Source organism: Haematobia irritans, chromosome 1, assembly GCF_050003625.1.
Source record: "Haematobia irritans isolate KBUSLIRL chromosome 1, ASM5000362v1, whole genome shotgun sequence".
Taxonomy (NCBI): domain Eukaryota; kingdom Metazoa; phylum Arthropoda; class Insecta; order Diptera; family Muscidae; genus Haematobia; species Haematobia irritans.
Genome location: NC_134397.1, coordinates 76,089,161 through 76,107,868, shown reverse-complemented (window position 1 = coordinate 76,107,868; position 18,708 = coordinate 76,089,161). Strand labels below are relative to the sequence as shown.

The 18,708-nt window shown below is 36.8% G+C and overlaps 2 protein-coding genes and 2 long non-coding RNA genes across 4 annotated transcripts in view; 3 read left to right on the top strand and 1 right to left on the bottom strand.

Annotated features, from left to right (window-relative positions):
* The window catches only part of LOC142221205 (uncharacterized), a 59,676-nt gene extending 53,816 nt beyond the window's left edge, over positions 1-5,860 (bottom strand). Inside the window, exons 1-2 of the mRNA XM_075290819.1 lie at positions 5,594-5,860; positions 4,488-5,109 (exon numbers count right to left, since the gene is read on the bottom strand). Of these exons, the coding sequence (XP_075146934.1) occupies positions 4,488-4,952 (465 nt within the window). The 5' untranslated portion in view covers positions 4,953-5,109; positions 5,594-5,860. The remainder of the gene's footprint in view (positions 1-4,487; positions 5,110-5,593) is intronic.
* Positions 5,861-8,776: 2,916 nt separating this feature from the next.
* Positions 8,777-9,267, top strand: LOC142239275 (uncharacterized). The gene is made up of 2 exons (XR_012722975.1): positions 8,777-9,011; positions 9,069-9,267. It is a non-coding gene; the product is annotated as an uncharacterized LOC142239275 (long non-coding RNA).
* A 1,568-nt stretch (positions 9,268-10,835) lies between these two features.
* On the top strand, positions 10,836-11,903 carry RpS13 (ribosomal protein S13). Its single transcript, XM_075290818.1, has 3 exons — positions 10,836-10,985; positions 11,295-11,422; positions 11,496-11,903. The coding sequence occupies exons 1-3, from the start codon at positions 10,963-10,965 to the stop codon at positions 11,798-11,800; spliced, it is 456 nt and encodes a 151-aa protein (XP_075146933.1). The 5' UTR covers positions 10,836-10,962; the 3' UTR covers positions 11,801-11,903.
* Positions 11,904-18,142: 6,239 nt separating this feature from the next.
* LOC142239269 (uncharacterized) lies at positions 18,143-18,626 on the top strand. The gene is made up of 2 exons (XR_012722972.1): positions 18,143-18,356; positions 18,424-18,626. It is a non-coding gene; the product is annotated as an uncharacterized LOC142239269 (long non-coding RNA).
* The last annotated feature ends 82 nt before the right edge of the window (positions 18,627-18,708 follow it).

The following is an 18,708-nucleotide window of genomic DNA, read 5'->3' as shown; positions in this document are numbered from 1 at the left end:
TTTTTTTTTTTGCTAAAAAAAAATTAAAAACCAGATATTAAAGGGAAACCCCAAATTGGCAAAGCTGATGTTGACCGAACTTCCATTTTTATTTCTCAATCATTTGAAAGACGATCTCCGGTGTCCTGTATTGGGTCTTGATCTCGTTGCAGCTCGCAAGCTTGAATGACAATAATTTTATATATTTTTTAATTTTTAAATAAATATTAATTTTCTACTGCAGAGCTTATTTCTTATTTTTTTTTTATAAAAAATTTCTATCTTACCAACTAGAATTTATGAACTATTAGAATTAAAAAAAACTTCATACACAGAAAAAAATTTCACGAAAATTTTTCCAATTAAAATCTTAATTGAGTTTTAAAAAATATTCAATTAAAAATTTAATTGATTCAACAAATTTTTTAATTGGATCAATTAATTTTTTAATTGGATCAATTAATTTTTTATTGGCGGTCAATTAATTTTTTAATTGATACTATCATTTCTGTGATTGAAGACATTTCAATTAAAAAATTAATTAATTAATAAAAATTAATTTCGTGTTGAATCAGAAAAAAAATTTTTGTGTGTAGGTATACAACTATTTAAACACGACTGATTTCTTTTGAAAGTGAAATGTAGTTGATACGAACCATTGAAATAGAAGTAAGAATAGAAATAGAATCAGATTTTAGTTGCAAATTTTCTTTTTAGTAAAAAAAATAGTGTCATTACTTTTAAATGTAAATGCAGCCGAAGCTATTTTTCACGAACAGTTTAAACATTGAGTAATCTCAAAAACGACCGTGGTGCAATGGTTTGCATGCCCGCTTTGCATACACAGGGTCGTGGGTTCGATACCTGCTTCAAACGAACACCAAAAAGTTGTTCAGTGGTGGATTGTCCCACCTCAGTAATGCTGGTGACTTTTCTGAATGTTTCAAAGCTTCTCTAAGTGGTTTCACTGTAATGTGGAACGCTGTTCGGTGTCGGCTACAAAAGAGGTCCCATGCCATTGAGCTTAACATGGAATCGGGCAGCACTCAGTGATAAGAGAGAAGTTCACTACTGTGGCATCCGAATGGAATGAATAGTCTATGTGAGCCATCTGGCTGACACATAACCTAAACTAATCTATTCTCAAAAACGAATGGCTCAATCGTTAATAAAATACAATTTCACTGAGTTTAGTTGCAATTAAGCAGTGATTTGTAAATTAAAAAAAAAAACAAATAAATCGAAATAAACTTTATTTTTATAGCAGCGCACATTGGGCCAGGTGACCGAAATTTCACGCATAAAATCAATTTTTGAACTTGTGAAAATTACACATTTGGGGCTACGAAAAACTTGACAACACATTTCCAAAAAAAAAAAAAACAAAATGGTAAAACAATATAGTAACCCGTTTGGCCGTTTTAGGCCGACGAAGTGGCAACTCTTTGTTGAGTTTTTTTCTTGAATTCATAGTTTAGCAAGGTGCTTTAGAGATTTTGCTGGTAAAAAAGCTTTTAAAGTTATAAACTTAATTTGAAATGTAAAATGTAAGTCAACGTATGTACTTTTAGCAAAAATTAACAAAAATTGTAAATATTGTTTGGTTATTTAAGAAAAATGTGTGACAAAAAGCATAAATTTCCTTCGCTTAATTTAATGTATGTCCCATATTATCTGGAGTAGAACTTACTAATTTCGAACGTATTGGTAGAGTTCTATACTGCGTTAGAAATGTTGAGATGTTGTCTTTCTTGCAAACATAAATCTGTCTGCTTATAAGTGCTAACGAAGGTACCCCATTATAATTATAGTGTTACACTCGAAATGCAGAAATGATTAAATATTGGATAGAAAACAACTCCCAGTGCTGTAATAATAATGCAAACACATTAAAAAGCGAGAAGTCTACCATGACAACTTGAAGAAACAAGAAAAATAATTGTGCAGGGAAATAGAATGAAGTAGCATTACTTTGTTTAGTTGAAACATCTTGGCAAAACAATGATAACGGATGAGGCATTTCGGTAAATCTGCAATATCTACAATATCATTAATAATAGGTATATAAAATGTCGTCCTGGGTGTCTTACTGTAACTGATTCGTCGGCACAGGTTCCGTTACAAAATTTGCTAAATAATAAAGCAAATGTTTAAATATAGACTTACATATAGCAGAGTGTCAAGTTAGTCAAACATATTTGAAGAACAAAATGTTATTTTCGGACTGTGAAAATGTTTTTTTTCCTCAAACACATACAGGGTTTGCAAAATCTGGACATTTTTTAACGAATATGTTCCCATTTCGACATAGTGTTGCAGAAATAATGGTATTCAAAACTTTTAGCTAAAATGAGAGTGTAAGAAATTGAATTGAACTAAAATTACTGAAATCATATACACTCTAAGGTAGTGATCAAGATCAGTTCTAATCTAGATTTTCAGTTTCCAATGTTACTACATATTGATATATTTCTTTTGATGTATGATAAAAGTGGTTGAGATACATCCTTAATTAGAAAGTGGGCGTGGCAGTGGGCGGATCGGTCCGAAATGTCGATCATACTTTATTCTCATCCCCAGTGGTACATGTACAAAATTTCAGAGCTGTAGGCGCTTCCTTTGGGTTGAAATACGCTCTTCATTTTAAAGTGGGCGTGGCAGTGGGCGGATCGGTCCAAAATTTTGATTATATTTTATTCGTATCCTCAGTGGTAAATGTACAAAATTTCAGAGCTCTAGGTGCTTCCGTTGTTTTAATGCGTCAAAAACATGTCACATGCCCACTGTGCAGCGTTTGAACGGCGAATAGGAGCAGTGGATTATGGTGTATGTAGGACGTGTTTTGAGGAGGAAGAAATTTTTCAATACTACCTATGTCAGGACTAGAGGTGTGTGCGTGAGTGAATTTTCTGTCCCTCTCACCCACATTCACGAATAAATATGTTTACTCACGGCCCGTGAGTCACGGGCATTCCCGCACGACATGTGAGTTGATATTCACACTCACGCACATTCACGAAATAAAAAGTCATACTCACGCACGAACAACGTTTAAACCCTCATACTCACGCACGAAACACGAAATTTCTTGTGATTCACAAAGATTCTTTTACATGACTATTCTCATGATTCACGAAAACTGGGGATTCACGATAAATTTGACGACTTTTGAGTAGGGAAAAAAACCAATGGTTAACTCACGAAGGAACCATTGGCTTAATAGCAAAATTAAAATGAAGTTCACCAGGAAACCATTAATCAATGGGCGCTAATAAAATCTTAATCTCACGAAAATTTCGTGTCACGCGAACACCTAGAATTAAGGCACATCTGTGTCTGGAGCTGTGAATGATAGTGTACAAAAGGCGCATTTTGAGGAGGAAGATGCTACCTATGTCACTGTACTGCTTTTAAAAGATATAGAAATTAACAGGTAACTGGCCCAGTTTGAAAACGGGGACTGGAAACCAATTAGGGAAATTATTACAGAATCCGTATTCCCTGGAAAAAAGGATATGATGGAAAGGTGTAAGAGTGCACAGCAAGGCGAATATGGACATTCATCATTCATTTCAACCTGATCTGTATGCAATGACGTCGAAAAATAATAGTGAAATATAAAAGTTATTACTTTAATATTATTCCAAATAATATTCAAGAATGTCTTTACATATGTCAAAGGCACGACTTTCAATAAAAGTTAACATTTCGTTTAAATAAATTTTGTAAATAACAAAAGAGCAGGACAATATCGTCCGTGAAACCGAGCCTCGACTGTAATTATTTTTTTAAGTCTTCAGGTGTTTTGATAATTAATTTTATTTTCTGCCATATATACTAATATTTAAATACAATTGATTTCTTGGCAGACGTACAAATAATTGCATGGTATAATTTTGTACAAAAATTTTGTGTAGAAATTTGTTTTCCGAACTTTTGAAAGTAAGAGTGATACGCAAAGTTTTCCTACTGAATATACGAGTACATATATGGAGAAGTTTTGCTAGCATGATAATGGAATTGTGGTTGTCTTTCCCTTGTATTTCAGATAAGTTTTCATGAAATTACTATACAAACTGAGCTGATTTTTGAATAATAAATAATTATGATTTTTTAATAAGAAATAATTATCCGCACAAAAAGGAAATCTACAAAAAAAAAAAAATAGGATCATGGCGAATATATATACAAATCTACCTGCCATTCAATTGGCCTCATGTCTACATAAAGTATCTATACTTATAAATAACTTAATTCCCTCATACAACGTACTGGCATTAGTAAACAAAAAACTGTGTCTCCCAAATGTGCTTGTGATCACAATATGATTACTAATCGCTATGGTACCAATACTAAGGGAAGGTATAATATACAACAATACTAATTATACATACATATGGAGGTTTTGCCTAAAATATTGTAGGTACGTTTTTGTTTTATTTGCATTAAAGAAAGATTGGCACTGAAAGACAAAAAAAATGAAAACACGAATTTAAGAGATTTATTACCTCGCTGCCACTCGTTGAACCATCAGAAGATATTCCCACATCTAAGAGGTTGGTTCGGCGATTGCGTAAACGGCGCTGCGCTGCATTACGTCGAAACTCATCAGAATCATCATCATCGTCATAAGCAGCGGCAGCAGCATTTACTTTGTTGTTGCTGCTGCGGCTGTTGCCGGTTGAGGCAATGTTCTGAGTTTGCCGGTTACGAAGTCTACGTGAACACGAAGGCCCATCGTCAAGATCTTTACTATTTGTATTTTTCAGATCTTTTCGAATGTTAATGCCTTCACCATCACTTGAGCTATGTTCAGAAGCTGAGGTTGAGGACGACGACTCTTCTGAATCATCGAATTCAATACGCATAACAATACGACGCTTTCTTTTCTGATCACCACGAGTGGGATAGCGACCTCTACTACCCGATGGTCGAGCATCCAACTCACTACAGTCACTGGAGTCATCAGCCATGGCGATGTCACCGCCGCAGCTTTAATTATATTGTTCAATTATTCACTGTTAATTTGTGTCTCAGTTAATATTTCAATTATTTGTTCAGATGTTATTTGTCCTTTAAAATTGTGGTTGGTTTCTTCTCCATGCATACATACAGAAAGCAATCATTCTGCTGTAAAACAATTACAAGTTAATTGCAATATTTATACGTAAATAATACTACATGAATCAATTTGAAATAGTTTTTGTTCTTTTTTTGATTTCTTCAATACATTTTTTGGTCGGTCATTTAGATGATGGTAGTATACAATATATAGAGAGAAAAGGGAGTGAGTGAAGAGAGCGGTGTTTGAGAAAATTAACCCGGATAGCGAATGGTAAATGTGGGTAGAGTATAGGTACAAATACCGCACGGCTTTTTTACTTTGCTGATTGGAGATCGAAATCGCAACTTGTCCCCACCACTGAGAAATGTTTGATAGTGTGTACGTCGTGTGTTCTGCTTTTTGTTCTATTACGGTAATGACATCCAACAATTCTCAAAAATTAGAATCAGAACTACGTAATTGTGGGAAAAAATTTTACAACTTTATTTATTTTAGAGATTTTAGATAGTCTTTCTCTTCTACGAAAAGTTCATAGAATTTTCTTTATACCACTTTTTCAGCATGGGCTATAAACTATCACGTCGTTTTTCTTTTTGGTGGTACAGAAAATTTTGTGGCACTTTTTCAAACGATTTTTACATCCAAACAATCGCGTATCATAGACACATATTCATTGCACGAAACTTATTGATTATTAATTTCAATACTTTTAGTATTCTTATAGAATTTTAATGCGTACTGCACTACTTTTTCTTAATTTTAACAATTTGTGCACTCGCAATAGCTTTTCGCTTGGTCGCTAGTCGCTCTTCGTAGTCGTGCTTGGTTCGGCAACATTTCAATGTTGTCAGCAATGAGCGTTTAAACTCAATCAAATTCGCTGTAATTATAGCGGATAGATGGAAGTTGCATGGGGAAGTCACACGCTACAACACGTTCACATAATGCTCAATATATTTCATCGCCTTTTCAAACAAATTTCGTGCATAATGCGCGCCTTGCAGATAATAAAGCGGACCTTACACGGTCGGAAAACACTACGACAGAGGTTCGTCTATTTGTTGTGTGTCCGTTCAAGTTTTGCCCTTACACTGCACGAACAAATATAATGGCAACATGAAAAAATAAGGAGAAGTATAAACATAAACAATAAAGATGTACGATAAGTTATGGTTGAAGCCATTTTTTACTAAAAAAAAATTAAAAAAAAAAAATAAAAATCCGGGTTTATGTGGCAATCAATGACCATTAATAAAGAAGACGTGAATCGGGCTTTGATAGTGTTGGTAATAGAAAACGGAGATTATTCTCATACTTGTTGGAAAAGCGCTCCGAACTTACTGGTTTGATGCAAACAATTTTTATTTAGCTATTTTCTCCAAAATTTCTGTGTCGGTTGCACTAAATTATTAATAAAATGTTTCACGAAGTGTTTTTGTTCGTTTAAAAAAATTGCTAATATAAGCGAATAAAGTTTTGTTACGAATGCAAAATAAAAAGAGAAACCGAAAAAAAGTTGCAACGTCTCATGGAACATGTATGATATTAATCTCTGTTTTTTCAAGAAAAAGAGGAAGAACAAGCTGATCTCACGTCTTCAATAAAATTAATAGTCTTTGGTGGCAATACAATAAATGCTTAAGTAATCCACATTTAATTGATGAATTTCAAAATACTTCTCGCCTGGGTTTCCATTGAATAGAAGTGGAATTTCTCTGCGTTTTTGCAATAAATCTCTTTTTTAGATTTAAGGCCGGTACTATGTTCATTCTTGCGAAAAATTTTTATGGAAACCATTATTTCGCACATAGAAAGCGGCGTTTTTTTAGGTAGCTTGGAGCGCTATTTTACAGGGAGCGATATTGGATTAAGTTGGTGGTTGTTCCTTGTTTTTACAAAATAACATTTTATTTTCCCTTGGGCAATTGATCTGCTATTCCTTTGATCCTTTGTATAGTTTCGGAACAAAAATATGGTCCGTGTTTGATTTATAAACCCGCACAAATAGTTTTTAATAAATAAATTATTTCTTAATTCACATTGCAAATGGCGCCGTGCTATAAACGTCAGTTTTTCAACACGAAAAAACAAAGTATCACAAATGGAAAAAATTTCGCAAATTTTTCGCATTTTTTGGTTTTGTATGGAGTTTCAACGCGAAAACCGAACAGAGTACCGGCCTTTATATATTTCTTATATTTTCAACGAGAATTGGCGATCCATCATTAATTTCCTTGCAGAAATGCCTGTTTTTGATGTAAAAATAAATTTGTTTTTGATAATGTTTGTCGAACATCTAATGATTTGTGCCAAAAGGTGAGTATTAAGTTCGAGTTTAGCCGCTAAAATCGCTAAAGTGAAAACTAAATCAGCAGGAAAAATGCATGAAAATATACATATTTGTTGCAAATTTTATTATAACTTGATGGGGAAAAGCCCAAAGTAAATTTTCACAAAGTTTATATTCCTTAAAATGGATTATTAAAGAAAAGTAATCGTGAAAAAATGATGTTTTTAGTGGCTAAACTCGATCTTAATACCCACCTAAAGACAATAAACTCTAGGAAGATAGGAAATTGGCTACTGAGAAGATCAAACCATTTACAGTGTTAGTTTCATACGCGAACCAAACGCGTATACGACAAGTCCCTGCCAGCATTTCAAAGTTCCATTTCATCATCATCGCTACCACAGACTCGTAAATGTCACCACAACCATCGCGAACTGTGATGGGGGAAGCATATCAAAAAGTAGGAAATGTACATGAAAGTATTTTGCCATCACTACTCGTAGAAGAGCCATTTTATTTTTTGTGAAACGCCAAGCGCAACCAGCTTGTTATATTTTATTTAAAAAAAACGAAAATAAAGTTCTGAAAACATAGATATTACGCTTAAAATTGTGAAAGGTATATGGTGAACAATTTTCGACTTTCCAAATAGAACAAAGTGATCGTTTTTCAAATATTTTTCCAGGTACCCTGTCTCCATCGAAAATAAACAAACTGGCTGATAGACGATGCAATATTTAACTTGCTACTTAAAACTCAACATCATTGTTTTATTAATGCAAAAAATTATGTTAAATGTGATGAGATAAACCGAAAAATGTTATATTAATAAGAAATTATAAATGTTTAATGAAATCAATAAACATCTATACAATCGTGTTTTACTTGACCACAATGATTCTTCTACAATTACCTTAAAATGCACTTTTTCTGATAGTTTGCAGGGGTTCTTATTGGCGTCCTTCGAAATTGATCTAAATAGGCACCTAATAATTGCACTGATGAGAAACTTTTTCGTAGTAACTTGGCGTGGTACAACTTCTCAATAGTGACGGCGCTTTTCCGACGAGTTTTTGATGTCGTATATGATTGTTTTCGACGTAGTGGGGATTCTCAGAAGGGCCCCCAAATTCAAAAAATGTTGGTAGGGAAGTTAAGTCCGAAGGCATAATCGATACTGTTGCATGTTTGTGGGATCGGTAACACATTTACCGATTATTTAGTCATCGCCGACAAGTCGTATCGATCCGACAAACTGTAAGATTCTTGACAAACACTGACATTCCGTCCGGAATAACTGATAGTCTGTAAAGTGCATTACACATAATGATTTGTGCCACCCAACCAGAAAAAAATCAAAGTTGTTTTGATTTTATGCCAACACGTCCCCGCAACACGCGAACATGACATTATACTATCGGATTTGTTGCCGCAGCGTCCCTGCCAGCATTTCAAAGTTCCATTTCAACCTCATCGTTACCACAGACTCGTAAATGTCACTTCAACCATCATGAAAAGGTACATCAAAAAGTACATGCAAGTAATTTGCCATCCCTACTGTTAAAAAAGCCATTTTTTTTGTGAAACGCCAAGCGCAACCAGCTTGTTATATTTTAATTAAATAAAAACGAAAATAAAGTTCTGAAAACATAGATTATACGCTTAAAATTGTGAAAGGTATATTGGTGAACAATTTGGTGATTTTCCAAATGGAATAAAGTGATTGTTTTTCAGATATTTTACAGACACGCTGCCTCCATGGAATAAAAACACTGGTTGATAGACGCAGCAACATGTAACTCGCTACTTGTAACTCAACATCATCATTAATGCCAAAAATTATGTTAAATCTAATGTGATAGTGGTATAAATGTTATATTTTTAAGAATTTGTAAATGTTTAATCAAATTAATAAATATCTAAACAAACGTGATTTACTCGACCACAATGATTCTTTTACAACTATCTTAAAATGCACTTTTTCTGATTGTTTGGAGGGTCCCTTATTGGCGCCGTTCTAAATTGATCTATAAAGGCACCTAATAATTGCACTCATGCGAAACATTTTTGTAGTAACTTGGCGTGGTACAACTTCTCAATAGTGACGGCGCTTTTCCGACGAGTTTTTGATGTCGTATATGATTGTTTTCGACGTAGTGGGGATTCTCAAAAGAGTCCCCAAATTCAAAAAATGTTGGCAGGGGTGTTGTGTCGCAGGTTTATCCGACCGTATAAGGTCCCCTTAAGATTATCCGGACTACAGCCCTGCCAACATTTTTTGAATTTGGGAGCGCTTCTGAGAATCCCCACTACGTCGAAAATAGTCGTATACGATATCCAAAACTCCTCGGAAAAGCGCCGCCACTATTGCGAAGTTGTACTACGCCAATTTACTACAAAAAATATCGCATGAGTGCAATTATTAGATGCCCTTCTGGATACATTTAGATGGAGGCCAATAATGCGCTTTACAGACTATCAGTTATTCCGGACGGAATGTCGGTGTTTGTAAAGAATCTTACAGTGTGTCGGATCGATACGACTTGTCGGCGATGACTAAATAATGGGTAAATGTGTTATCGATCCTATAAACATGCAGCAGCATCGATAGTCTGTAAAGCGCATAATGCGCGTTACAGATTATCAGTTATTTTGCCTCACTATTGTTACAAGAGCCATTTTATATTTTGTGCAACACCAAGCACTACTAGCTTCTTATAATTTAATTAATATAAAAATGATAATGAAGTGCTGAAAACATAGTTATTTCGCTTAAAATTGTGAAAGGTATATTGGTGAACAATTTTTGACTTTCCAAATGGAATAAAGTGATAGTTTTTCAAATATTTTTCCAGACACGCTGCCTCCATTGGGAATAAAAAGCACTGGCTGATAGACGCTACAACATGTAACTTGCAACTTGTAACTCAACATCAATCTTTTATTAATGCATCAAAATATATTAAATGTGATGTGATAGTCATATAAATGTTATATTTATGAGAATTTATAAATGTTTAATAAAATTAATAAACATCTACACAATCGTGTTTTACTTGACCACAATGATTCTTTTACAACTATCTTAAAATGCTCTTTTTCTGATTTTTTGAAGGGGCTCTTATTGGCGTCCTTCTAAATATATCCAGAAGGGTACCTAATAATTGCACTCATGCGATACTTTTTTGTAGTAACTTGGCGTGGTACAACTTCTCAATAGTGACGGCGCTTTTACGAGGAGTTTTGGATATCATATACGATTGTTTTCGACGTAGTGGGGATTCTCAGAACCGCCCCAAATTCAAAAAATGTTGGTATGATTTTTTGTAGTAACCTGGCGTGGTAACTTGTCAATAGTGACGGCGCTTTTCCGATGAGTTTTGGATTTTCGACGTGGGGGGATTCTTAGAAGCGCAGTTAAATTCAAAATATGTTGGCAGAATTATAATTTAACTTTTACCATAAACTAGTGCGTACGACCCACGTATATGTTCTCTTTTTTGAGATTTTAACATCCCCGTTTTTGTGTAAACGTCAATTCAATTGTTGGCAGCACTGATGTTCGCCATAGTGTTCCATTTTTCACATCCGTTTCGCTCTTTTTGGTGTGAAATAAAAATCTGACAAGATGGGTCGTATGCACGCTCCTGGGTAATTTCTTGATTTTTAATAGTTTCTTAGTTAATTCTTCATAAATAACCACTATCCAGATGAGCGGCTGCAATTACTGAATGTATGCACATGTAATGTTTAGTGTTTGTGCTTGCTTAGTGGACCAAAACTTGATATGGAATTTGCAGATGCCATGTGTTTTCATTTTTTGTGCTTGTGATTTTCAGTCGCTCATCTTAGCACGCCGCTGTGAAACGGCTGCATGACTAGTGGTTATGGACCTATTCTTTAATATCATGATTTATAGGCCGCTCTAATGTATTGATTTTTTTGCATATAATTTTACAGTAAGGGTATTTCCCAATCAGCTTTACCCTACAGAAGAACCGTTCCCTCATGGTTGAAACTTAACTCTGAAGATGTTAAGGAACAAATCAAGAAATTGGGCAAGAAGGGTTTGACTCCCTCCAAAATTGGTAAGTTTCCAAACAAATTTATTTGGCCTATTGCCTTTGAAACTAATTCGTTTTTGTTTTCATTTCAATTCAGGTATCATTCTTCGTGATTCCCATGGTGTTGCTCAAGTCCGTTTTGTCAATGGCAACAAAATTTTGCGCATCATGAAATCTGTCGGTCTTAAACCCGATATCCCAGAGGATTTGTACCACATGATCAAGAAGGCTGTTGCCATCCGCAAGCATTTGGAACGTAACCGCAAGGATAAGGATGGAAAATTCCGTCTTATTTTGGTTGAATCCCGTATCCACAGATTGGCCCGCTACTACAAGACCAAGAGTGTTCTCCCTCCCAACTGGAAATATGAATCCAGAACAGCATCCGCTTTGGTTGCTTAAGTTCGCCAATTTTCTACAAAGGGGACAGTGTTTTAAGTTTTTTTTATATTTTAAAAATATAAAACGTGCATAATAAACAAAAAAGGATGTGAATTGTGGAAAATCTATGTCTCTTATTACAACTATCATGTATTCATTTCGGTTGTGGAATCTATTATCTATTATTATCAATGGGACTAAAGTTCGTTGGTGCCGTACATTTACTGAAAGAAGTATAGAGTGACTAGAAAATGTTGGTATAAATAGAAAGAACTTTATCGAAACTTCTATTTTGAAGTTTTCTGCGAGACCGTCACCAAAAACAATCGATATTTTCAAAAAAATGAGTTCAAGTATAATCTGTATTGATGGAATTCATAAGCTTTAAACTTTAAGCCCGATATGTGCCTAAAAACAAAAACAAGTGAATCTTGACCAAATAGTGCAATTAAATTAGCACTCTAAAACAAGTGATGCATTAAATCGCTCCAAATGTGTACTTCACTTACATGCCGAATATGGTTTCCAATTGAATTAATAGAACAAATCTGAGTAATTTAAAAGGGATGCTTACGATGATTTTGGAATTTTCGAAAGATATCAAAACCCGGAAATTATCATCGAATGGTCATGATCCCATGGTAATCAGCTGCGATGAGAAATCAAAATGAATTCCGAAGAGAAATGAAAATGAACTCTTAAGATTGTCACATCAGCTTCTCAAAGCTGTTACAACAAAATTGAAAAATAGTATTCTATTTGGCATCACCATTGGAAACACATTAGCACAAATAATAATATTTTAAAAGTTCTAACGAACACTAAATTTCTAATTTGACACGAATTACTAATTTACTATATATTTTGTGCGTAATAAAAAAATCCAGAAAAAAATGCGAATAAGAATGGATTTAATTTTTTTTGCTAAAACTAGCAGAAATGTACGCGAACTGCTTGCAGTTCCAATTTACCATGAAATAATTTGCAGCTTTTAAACCAATTATTGACATGGCAAACTATATTGAACATATGATTTGTTTATGAATAAGAAATTATGTGCTACCTTTTGTAAGTTTATACTGGGAAAATATCTCAAGCAACAACTTGCAACTTCTCTATTTCTCAAATGTCTAATTTGTTTTCTCTTTAGCTGGCTTTTTAGAATAAACCAACGACTTTCAGTAAAAATTTGTAAAAAAAGAATAAAATTATATTTCTTTAATTCAAATTTTATTATAACTTGATGGAGAATAGCTCAAAGCAACTTTTCACATAGTTTATATTTTTTAAAATGGTTTATTAAAAATTGATTTGCATCAAAGAGGTATAATTATTTATTTTTATTGTTGAATCAAATTTTTAATTGATTTTTTTCTAAATTCAATTAAAATTGAAAATTATTGGTGATATATTTGTCTGTGTACAACTACGAAATAGTAGTTTATTCCCACTTTATCCTTAGTTTTAGCCTTTTTGGGGGTCCTACCGATGTGGCGAAAACCAGTCTGATCTGACTTCATTTTAGACGAAGGCCGTATAATTATAGTATTTTTCCTTGCAATTCTGTGTTATCAGGCGGTGAAGCTAAATACACCAAACTAATACAATCATTAGAGGGTAATTTGTCCACCAAACTATTGCGCTTACTGTATACAAATTCAGTGTGTTTAAATAAAACATAGGTAAAACATAAATTCAGAAGACGGGGAATTGAGTATTTAACGGAAAGGCCCTCGAACCTGTTTTTGAGAAAATTATGCAGCAGTGCTCGATGGGTCACTACTCCAAGCGGTTAAAAACAACAGATTATTTTAAGAAGAAAAATATTTAAATATTAATTTTTTGTTGTTGTTGTTGTTGTAACAGTTTATTGTGATCTCATCCATTTCATGTTATACGCTTGGTACATCAGCTTGTTGGCAGATCAAGGAACTCTGCGACTAAGATGGGGTGTGTCCAGAGTGATCTGGTGGTAAGTCGGGTTGGTTTGGCTGGGCAAGAGAAAAGATGACGCGTGTCGTGTGGCCCTTGGTTGCAAATTGGACAAACGTCAGCTACGCTGCTATCAATCACCGATAAGTAGGAATTGAGGCGGCTGCACTTGCCTGATCTTAATTGGGCCAAAACTACCCTAGTCTGCCGTGGGAGGTCTCTTTCCTCCGGTGCTATGGGCGGTGGTCGGACTCCAAGAACAGGATTAACCTTGTAGCTTCTCACCGCTTCAGCTACAGTATCCTCATGAATCCTGTTCAAACCTGCCTGGTACGCTGCTTGATCTAGAGGCTCTCTTTTATAGCGCTGGATCTCGCGCTCTAGATTATGTATATCAACCCTTACGTTCCTGGGTGGTGGTTGTGTATCCATAAGATGGTGGTTTGGATGATTACTGCGATAACAACCCAGGAGATACTGCTTTGACAACATGTAGTTGTGTCTTCGCACAGGGATGATCTTTGTCTCCACATAAAGGTGATCCAGGGGTGTGCTGCGGAGACACCCAGTCGCAGTTCTAAGAGCAGCGTTCTGGCAGGTTTGTATGTTATTCCACTGCGTATCACTGGTCTGCGGTGTCCACACTGGCGCTGCATAGTTTACCACTGACCGGCCAATTGCCTTATAAGTAGTTAGCAAGGTTTCTTTGTCCGCACCCCAAGTACTGCCGGCTAGTGACTTGAGGACCTTGTTTCTACCACGGAGCTTATTACAAATTGCAGTGGCATGGGCAGATGACCTAAAAAGGCTGTCGAATGTGACCCCAAGAATCTTGGGGTAATTTGTGGTCGGAATTATTACTCCATCGACTCTGATATTCAACTGCCTGCGCACTTCTGCCGTCCATGTAGTGAATAGTGTGGCTGAGGATTTGGTGGGGGATATCCTCAAGTTTCTCGCAGTGAAATAACTGGTAAGATTAGCTATGTAGACGTTCAACCGATCGCAAATGTCATCAACATTGGGCCCAGATGCCAAGATTGTACAGTCATCCGCATATGATACAATCTCGACGCCGTCAGGAGGGGGTGGAATCGAGGACATGTAGAGGTTAAACAGTGCCGGAGATATCACCCCACCTTGGGGAACTCCCTGTTTAACTCTACGCGGTCTTGACTTTCTGTCCCTGAATTCCACGTACGACTGGCGTCCACACATATAATTCAGCACCCAACGCTTCGCTCCTGCCGGTAGGGACGTATTCTCGATGTCCTCAAATAATGTGGCATGGTTGACCGTATCGAATGCTTTCGATAGGTCAAGCGCCACGAGGACCGTCCTGTGACACGGCCTGGGCTGGTTAAGTCCCTTATTAATATGTGTCGAAATGGCATGTAAGGCTGTTGTCGTACTATGTACCTTACGGAATCCATGTTGATGGTGGGCAGCTGGAAAATTCTCCACAAGGCTGGGGAGGAGTAATGCCTCAAGTGTCTTGGCTACTGGCGACAGAAGGGATATCGGTCTGTACGATTCACCTTTGCTCGAATCTTTGCCCGGTTTCAGTAGTGGAATCACCCTTCCCATTTTCCAGACATCGGGTATAATGTGTGATTCCAAAGACAAATTGACGAGTCTGGTCAGGTACTCAACTCCCAGTATTCCCAGATGCTTCAGCATTAGCATTGAAATTCCGTCAGGGCCCAGCGCCTTAGATGGTTTCGCGCTGTTGATGACATTGGTAACTTCGACTGCAGTAAATTGTGGTGTGTCATCGGCTCGGAGACCACGTACACGACGGGTGGCTCTCCTTTTCGCTCTATCACTCTCGGGATGCTCGACAAACTGTCGGTTGAAGTATTTGGCGCACCTCTTCGGATCAGTCACAGTCACGTCGCCAAATGTGACTGAAATCCCATCATCCCTTGTGGAGGGGTTCGAGAGGGCTCTAACTGTTGACCACAATTTACCAGTTCCTGTTCCTAAGTTACATTGCTTCAGGTGCTCTAACCAAGTGTTCCGCTTGTGCTCGTCGACTATCTTACTAATCTCTAGATTTAGTTCTCTGATTCTAGGATCAGCAGGGTTAGCACGACGGCGTTCATCACGCTCGTCTGCGAGTCCCGCCGCTTCGGCTGGGAAGTTGGGCCTCACCTGGGCAATTCGACCAGCGGGTATGAAGCGAGCGGCTGCTGCGTTGATGATGTCCCGGAACTCCCTCTGGGCAACATGAACATGTGAGGGGGACGGGAGCTCACTGAAGCGGCGATCGGTGTATTCTCTGAAGCCTTCCCAGTTGGCTTTCTTTTGATTAATAAACGTCCGGCGTTCAGAGGTTATGAAATCGGAGGGTCGGTTGATGGTGAGAATTATGGGGAGGTGGTCCGAACCCAATGAAATGACGGGTTGCCAGGAGACGTCATTTATCAGACCAGGCGATGCTAACGATAAGTCTGGCGAACTGCTGCAGTCACCCATAATTCTCGTGGGGGCCTCTTCGTTCACCGTGCAAAATGTGGAGTCGTCTATCTGCTCTGCCAAAGCTATGCCCCTCTGGTCATTACCCAGGAGAGAATGCCAGAGTTCATGGTGGGCATTAAAATCTCCTAGAACCAATCGGTTATGCCCGCTCAACAACCACTCAATGTTTGGGCTATAACCAGGAGCACAGCTACCAACCGGCGGTATGTACACATTGTATAGCTCTATCTCGGCAGCCCCACACTTAACTGCTACCCCCATACATTCCATGTACGGGTCATTAGTGTCTAGCACAAGCGTGATAAGTCTATACTGCACGGAACGGTGTAATATGAAAGCCAGGCCACCACCTCCATTTCTTGTGCGATCCTTCCGTAGGACATTGTACCCATCACAATGTCGTAGGCTGCAGGTGGGATTCAGCTTTGTTTCCTGGATCGCCGCGACCCTTATCCTTTTCCGATTCATAAAGTCTACGATCTCACTAATCTTACCACGGAGCCCGTTGCAATTAAATTGCAAAAATGATGCACTCTCCGGAACTGGTACAACAATATTCGGTGTAAGATGCTGCGGCGGAGAATATTGTTGTGCGGGAGAAGTCGGTGGGGTCACATAATCAGATGACCCACTGCTGCTGTCATTGGCACAGCATCCTGCCACGAAGTCAGTTTGACTATACTCCCGCAGCGATGTTAGGCCGGAGCAATTCCGGAAGTGCACCCATTCCATGCACCGGTTACACCTCACCGAAACCGAGCGATGGTGAATTCGATTTCGGCAGACGGCACAGTACCATGGTCCGGGGTTTTCCTCTATCCCGGCTCGGACCAAAAGCAGGCGGAGAAGGCTCCCCGGGATGCACCTTCTCCAACACGAAAAAATGGACGAGACAACACGTACACTGAGGTGGCAGCCGCTGGCCGATGGCTGGTATCCATCGGGTCAATCCGGTGCGTAGAACCCGCCGCCATGGGATTGATTTTTTATTTGCCATTAGAAGGTTTTGTTATGAAAATATTTAAATTTGGAACCTCAATTAGTAGGCCTTATTTTAAAAAAATGTGGAGAAAATATATACCGCCATGTTCGTTATTTTCTTAACCCTGAAACATACAAACTTAAAATTTCTCAATATTGTTCTCATTAAAAAGACGTTCAAATTGAAATTTGATCGGTGTCCGCGAGTATATCAATTTTCTTGTTAAAGGAGGGTATAAAGGTCCAGTTTATCCGCTAAAGGTGAGTATTAAGTTCGAGTTTAGTTGCTAAAATCGCTAAAGTGAAAACTAAATCAATAAGAAAAATGCATGAAATTATACGTATTTGTTGCAAATTTTATTATAACTCGATGGGGAAAAGTCCAAAGCAAATTTTCACAAAGTTTGTATTCCTTAAAATGGATTATTAAAGAAAAATAATCGTGAAAAAATGACGTTTTTAGCGGCTAAACTCGAACTTAGTACCCACCTTAAAATCGAAAATAAATTTGTAAATGTAGAAAAAAATTATAATTTTTTGTGTGAAATATTATTATTATTATAACAAAAATATATAATTCTTTTGTGCAAATATTATTATTATAACTTGGTGGGAAATGATCCAAATCAACAATTGAAAAAAGTCTATTTCCTTTAAAATTAATTATTAAAGACACACGCTAAAGCTTAAGACCTTCGATGTCATAGCTTTATCTTCATTTATGCTTATAATTTACTTATAAGCATAACCCTGCCAGCATTTCAAAGTTCCATTTCAACCTCATCGTTACCACAGACTCGTAAATGTCACTTCAACCATCATGAAAAGGTACATCAAAAAGTACATGCAAGTAATTTGCCATCCCTACTGTTAAAAAAGCCATTTTTTTTGTGAAACGCCAAGCGCAACCAGCTTGTTACCCTGCCAGCATTTCAAAGTTCCATTTCATCTTCATCGCTACCACAGACTCGTAAATGTCACTACAACCATCCTACTGTGATGGGGGGCAGCATATCATAAAGTACGAAATGTACTTCATACATGTATTTTGCCATCACTACTTTTACAAAAGCCATTTTATTTTTTGTGAAACGCCAAGCGCAACCAGCTTGTTATATTTTATTTAAATAAAAACGAAAATAAAGTTCTGAAAACATAGATTTTACGCTTAAAATTGTGAAAGGTATATTGGTGAACAATTTTTGATTTTCCAAATGGAATAAAGTGATTGTTTTTCAAATATTTTACAGACACGCTGCCTCCATCGAATAAAAACACTGGCTGATAGACACTGCAACATGTAACTCGCTACTTGTAACTCTACATCATCATTAATGCAGAAAATTATGTTAAATTTGATGTGATAGTGGTATAAATGTTATATTTGTAAGAATTTGTAAATGATTAATCAAATTAATAAATATCTAAACAAACGTGTTTTACTCGACCACAATGATTCTTTTACCACTATCTTAAAATGTGCTTTTTCTGAATGTTTGGAGGGTCTCTTATTGACGTCGTTCTAAGTTGATCTA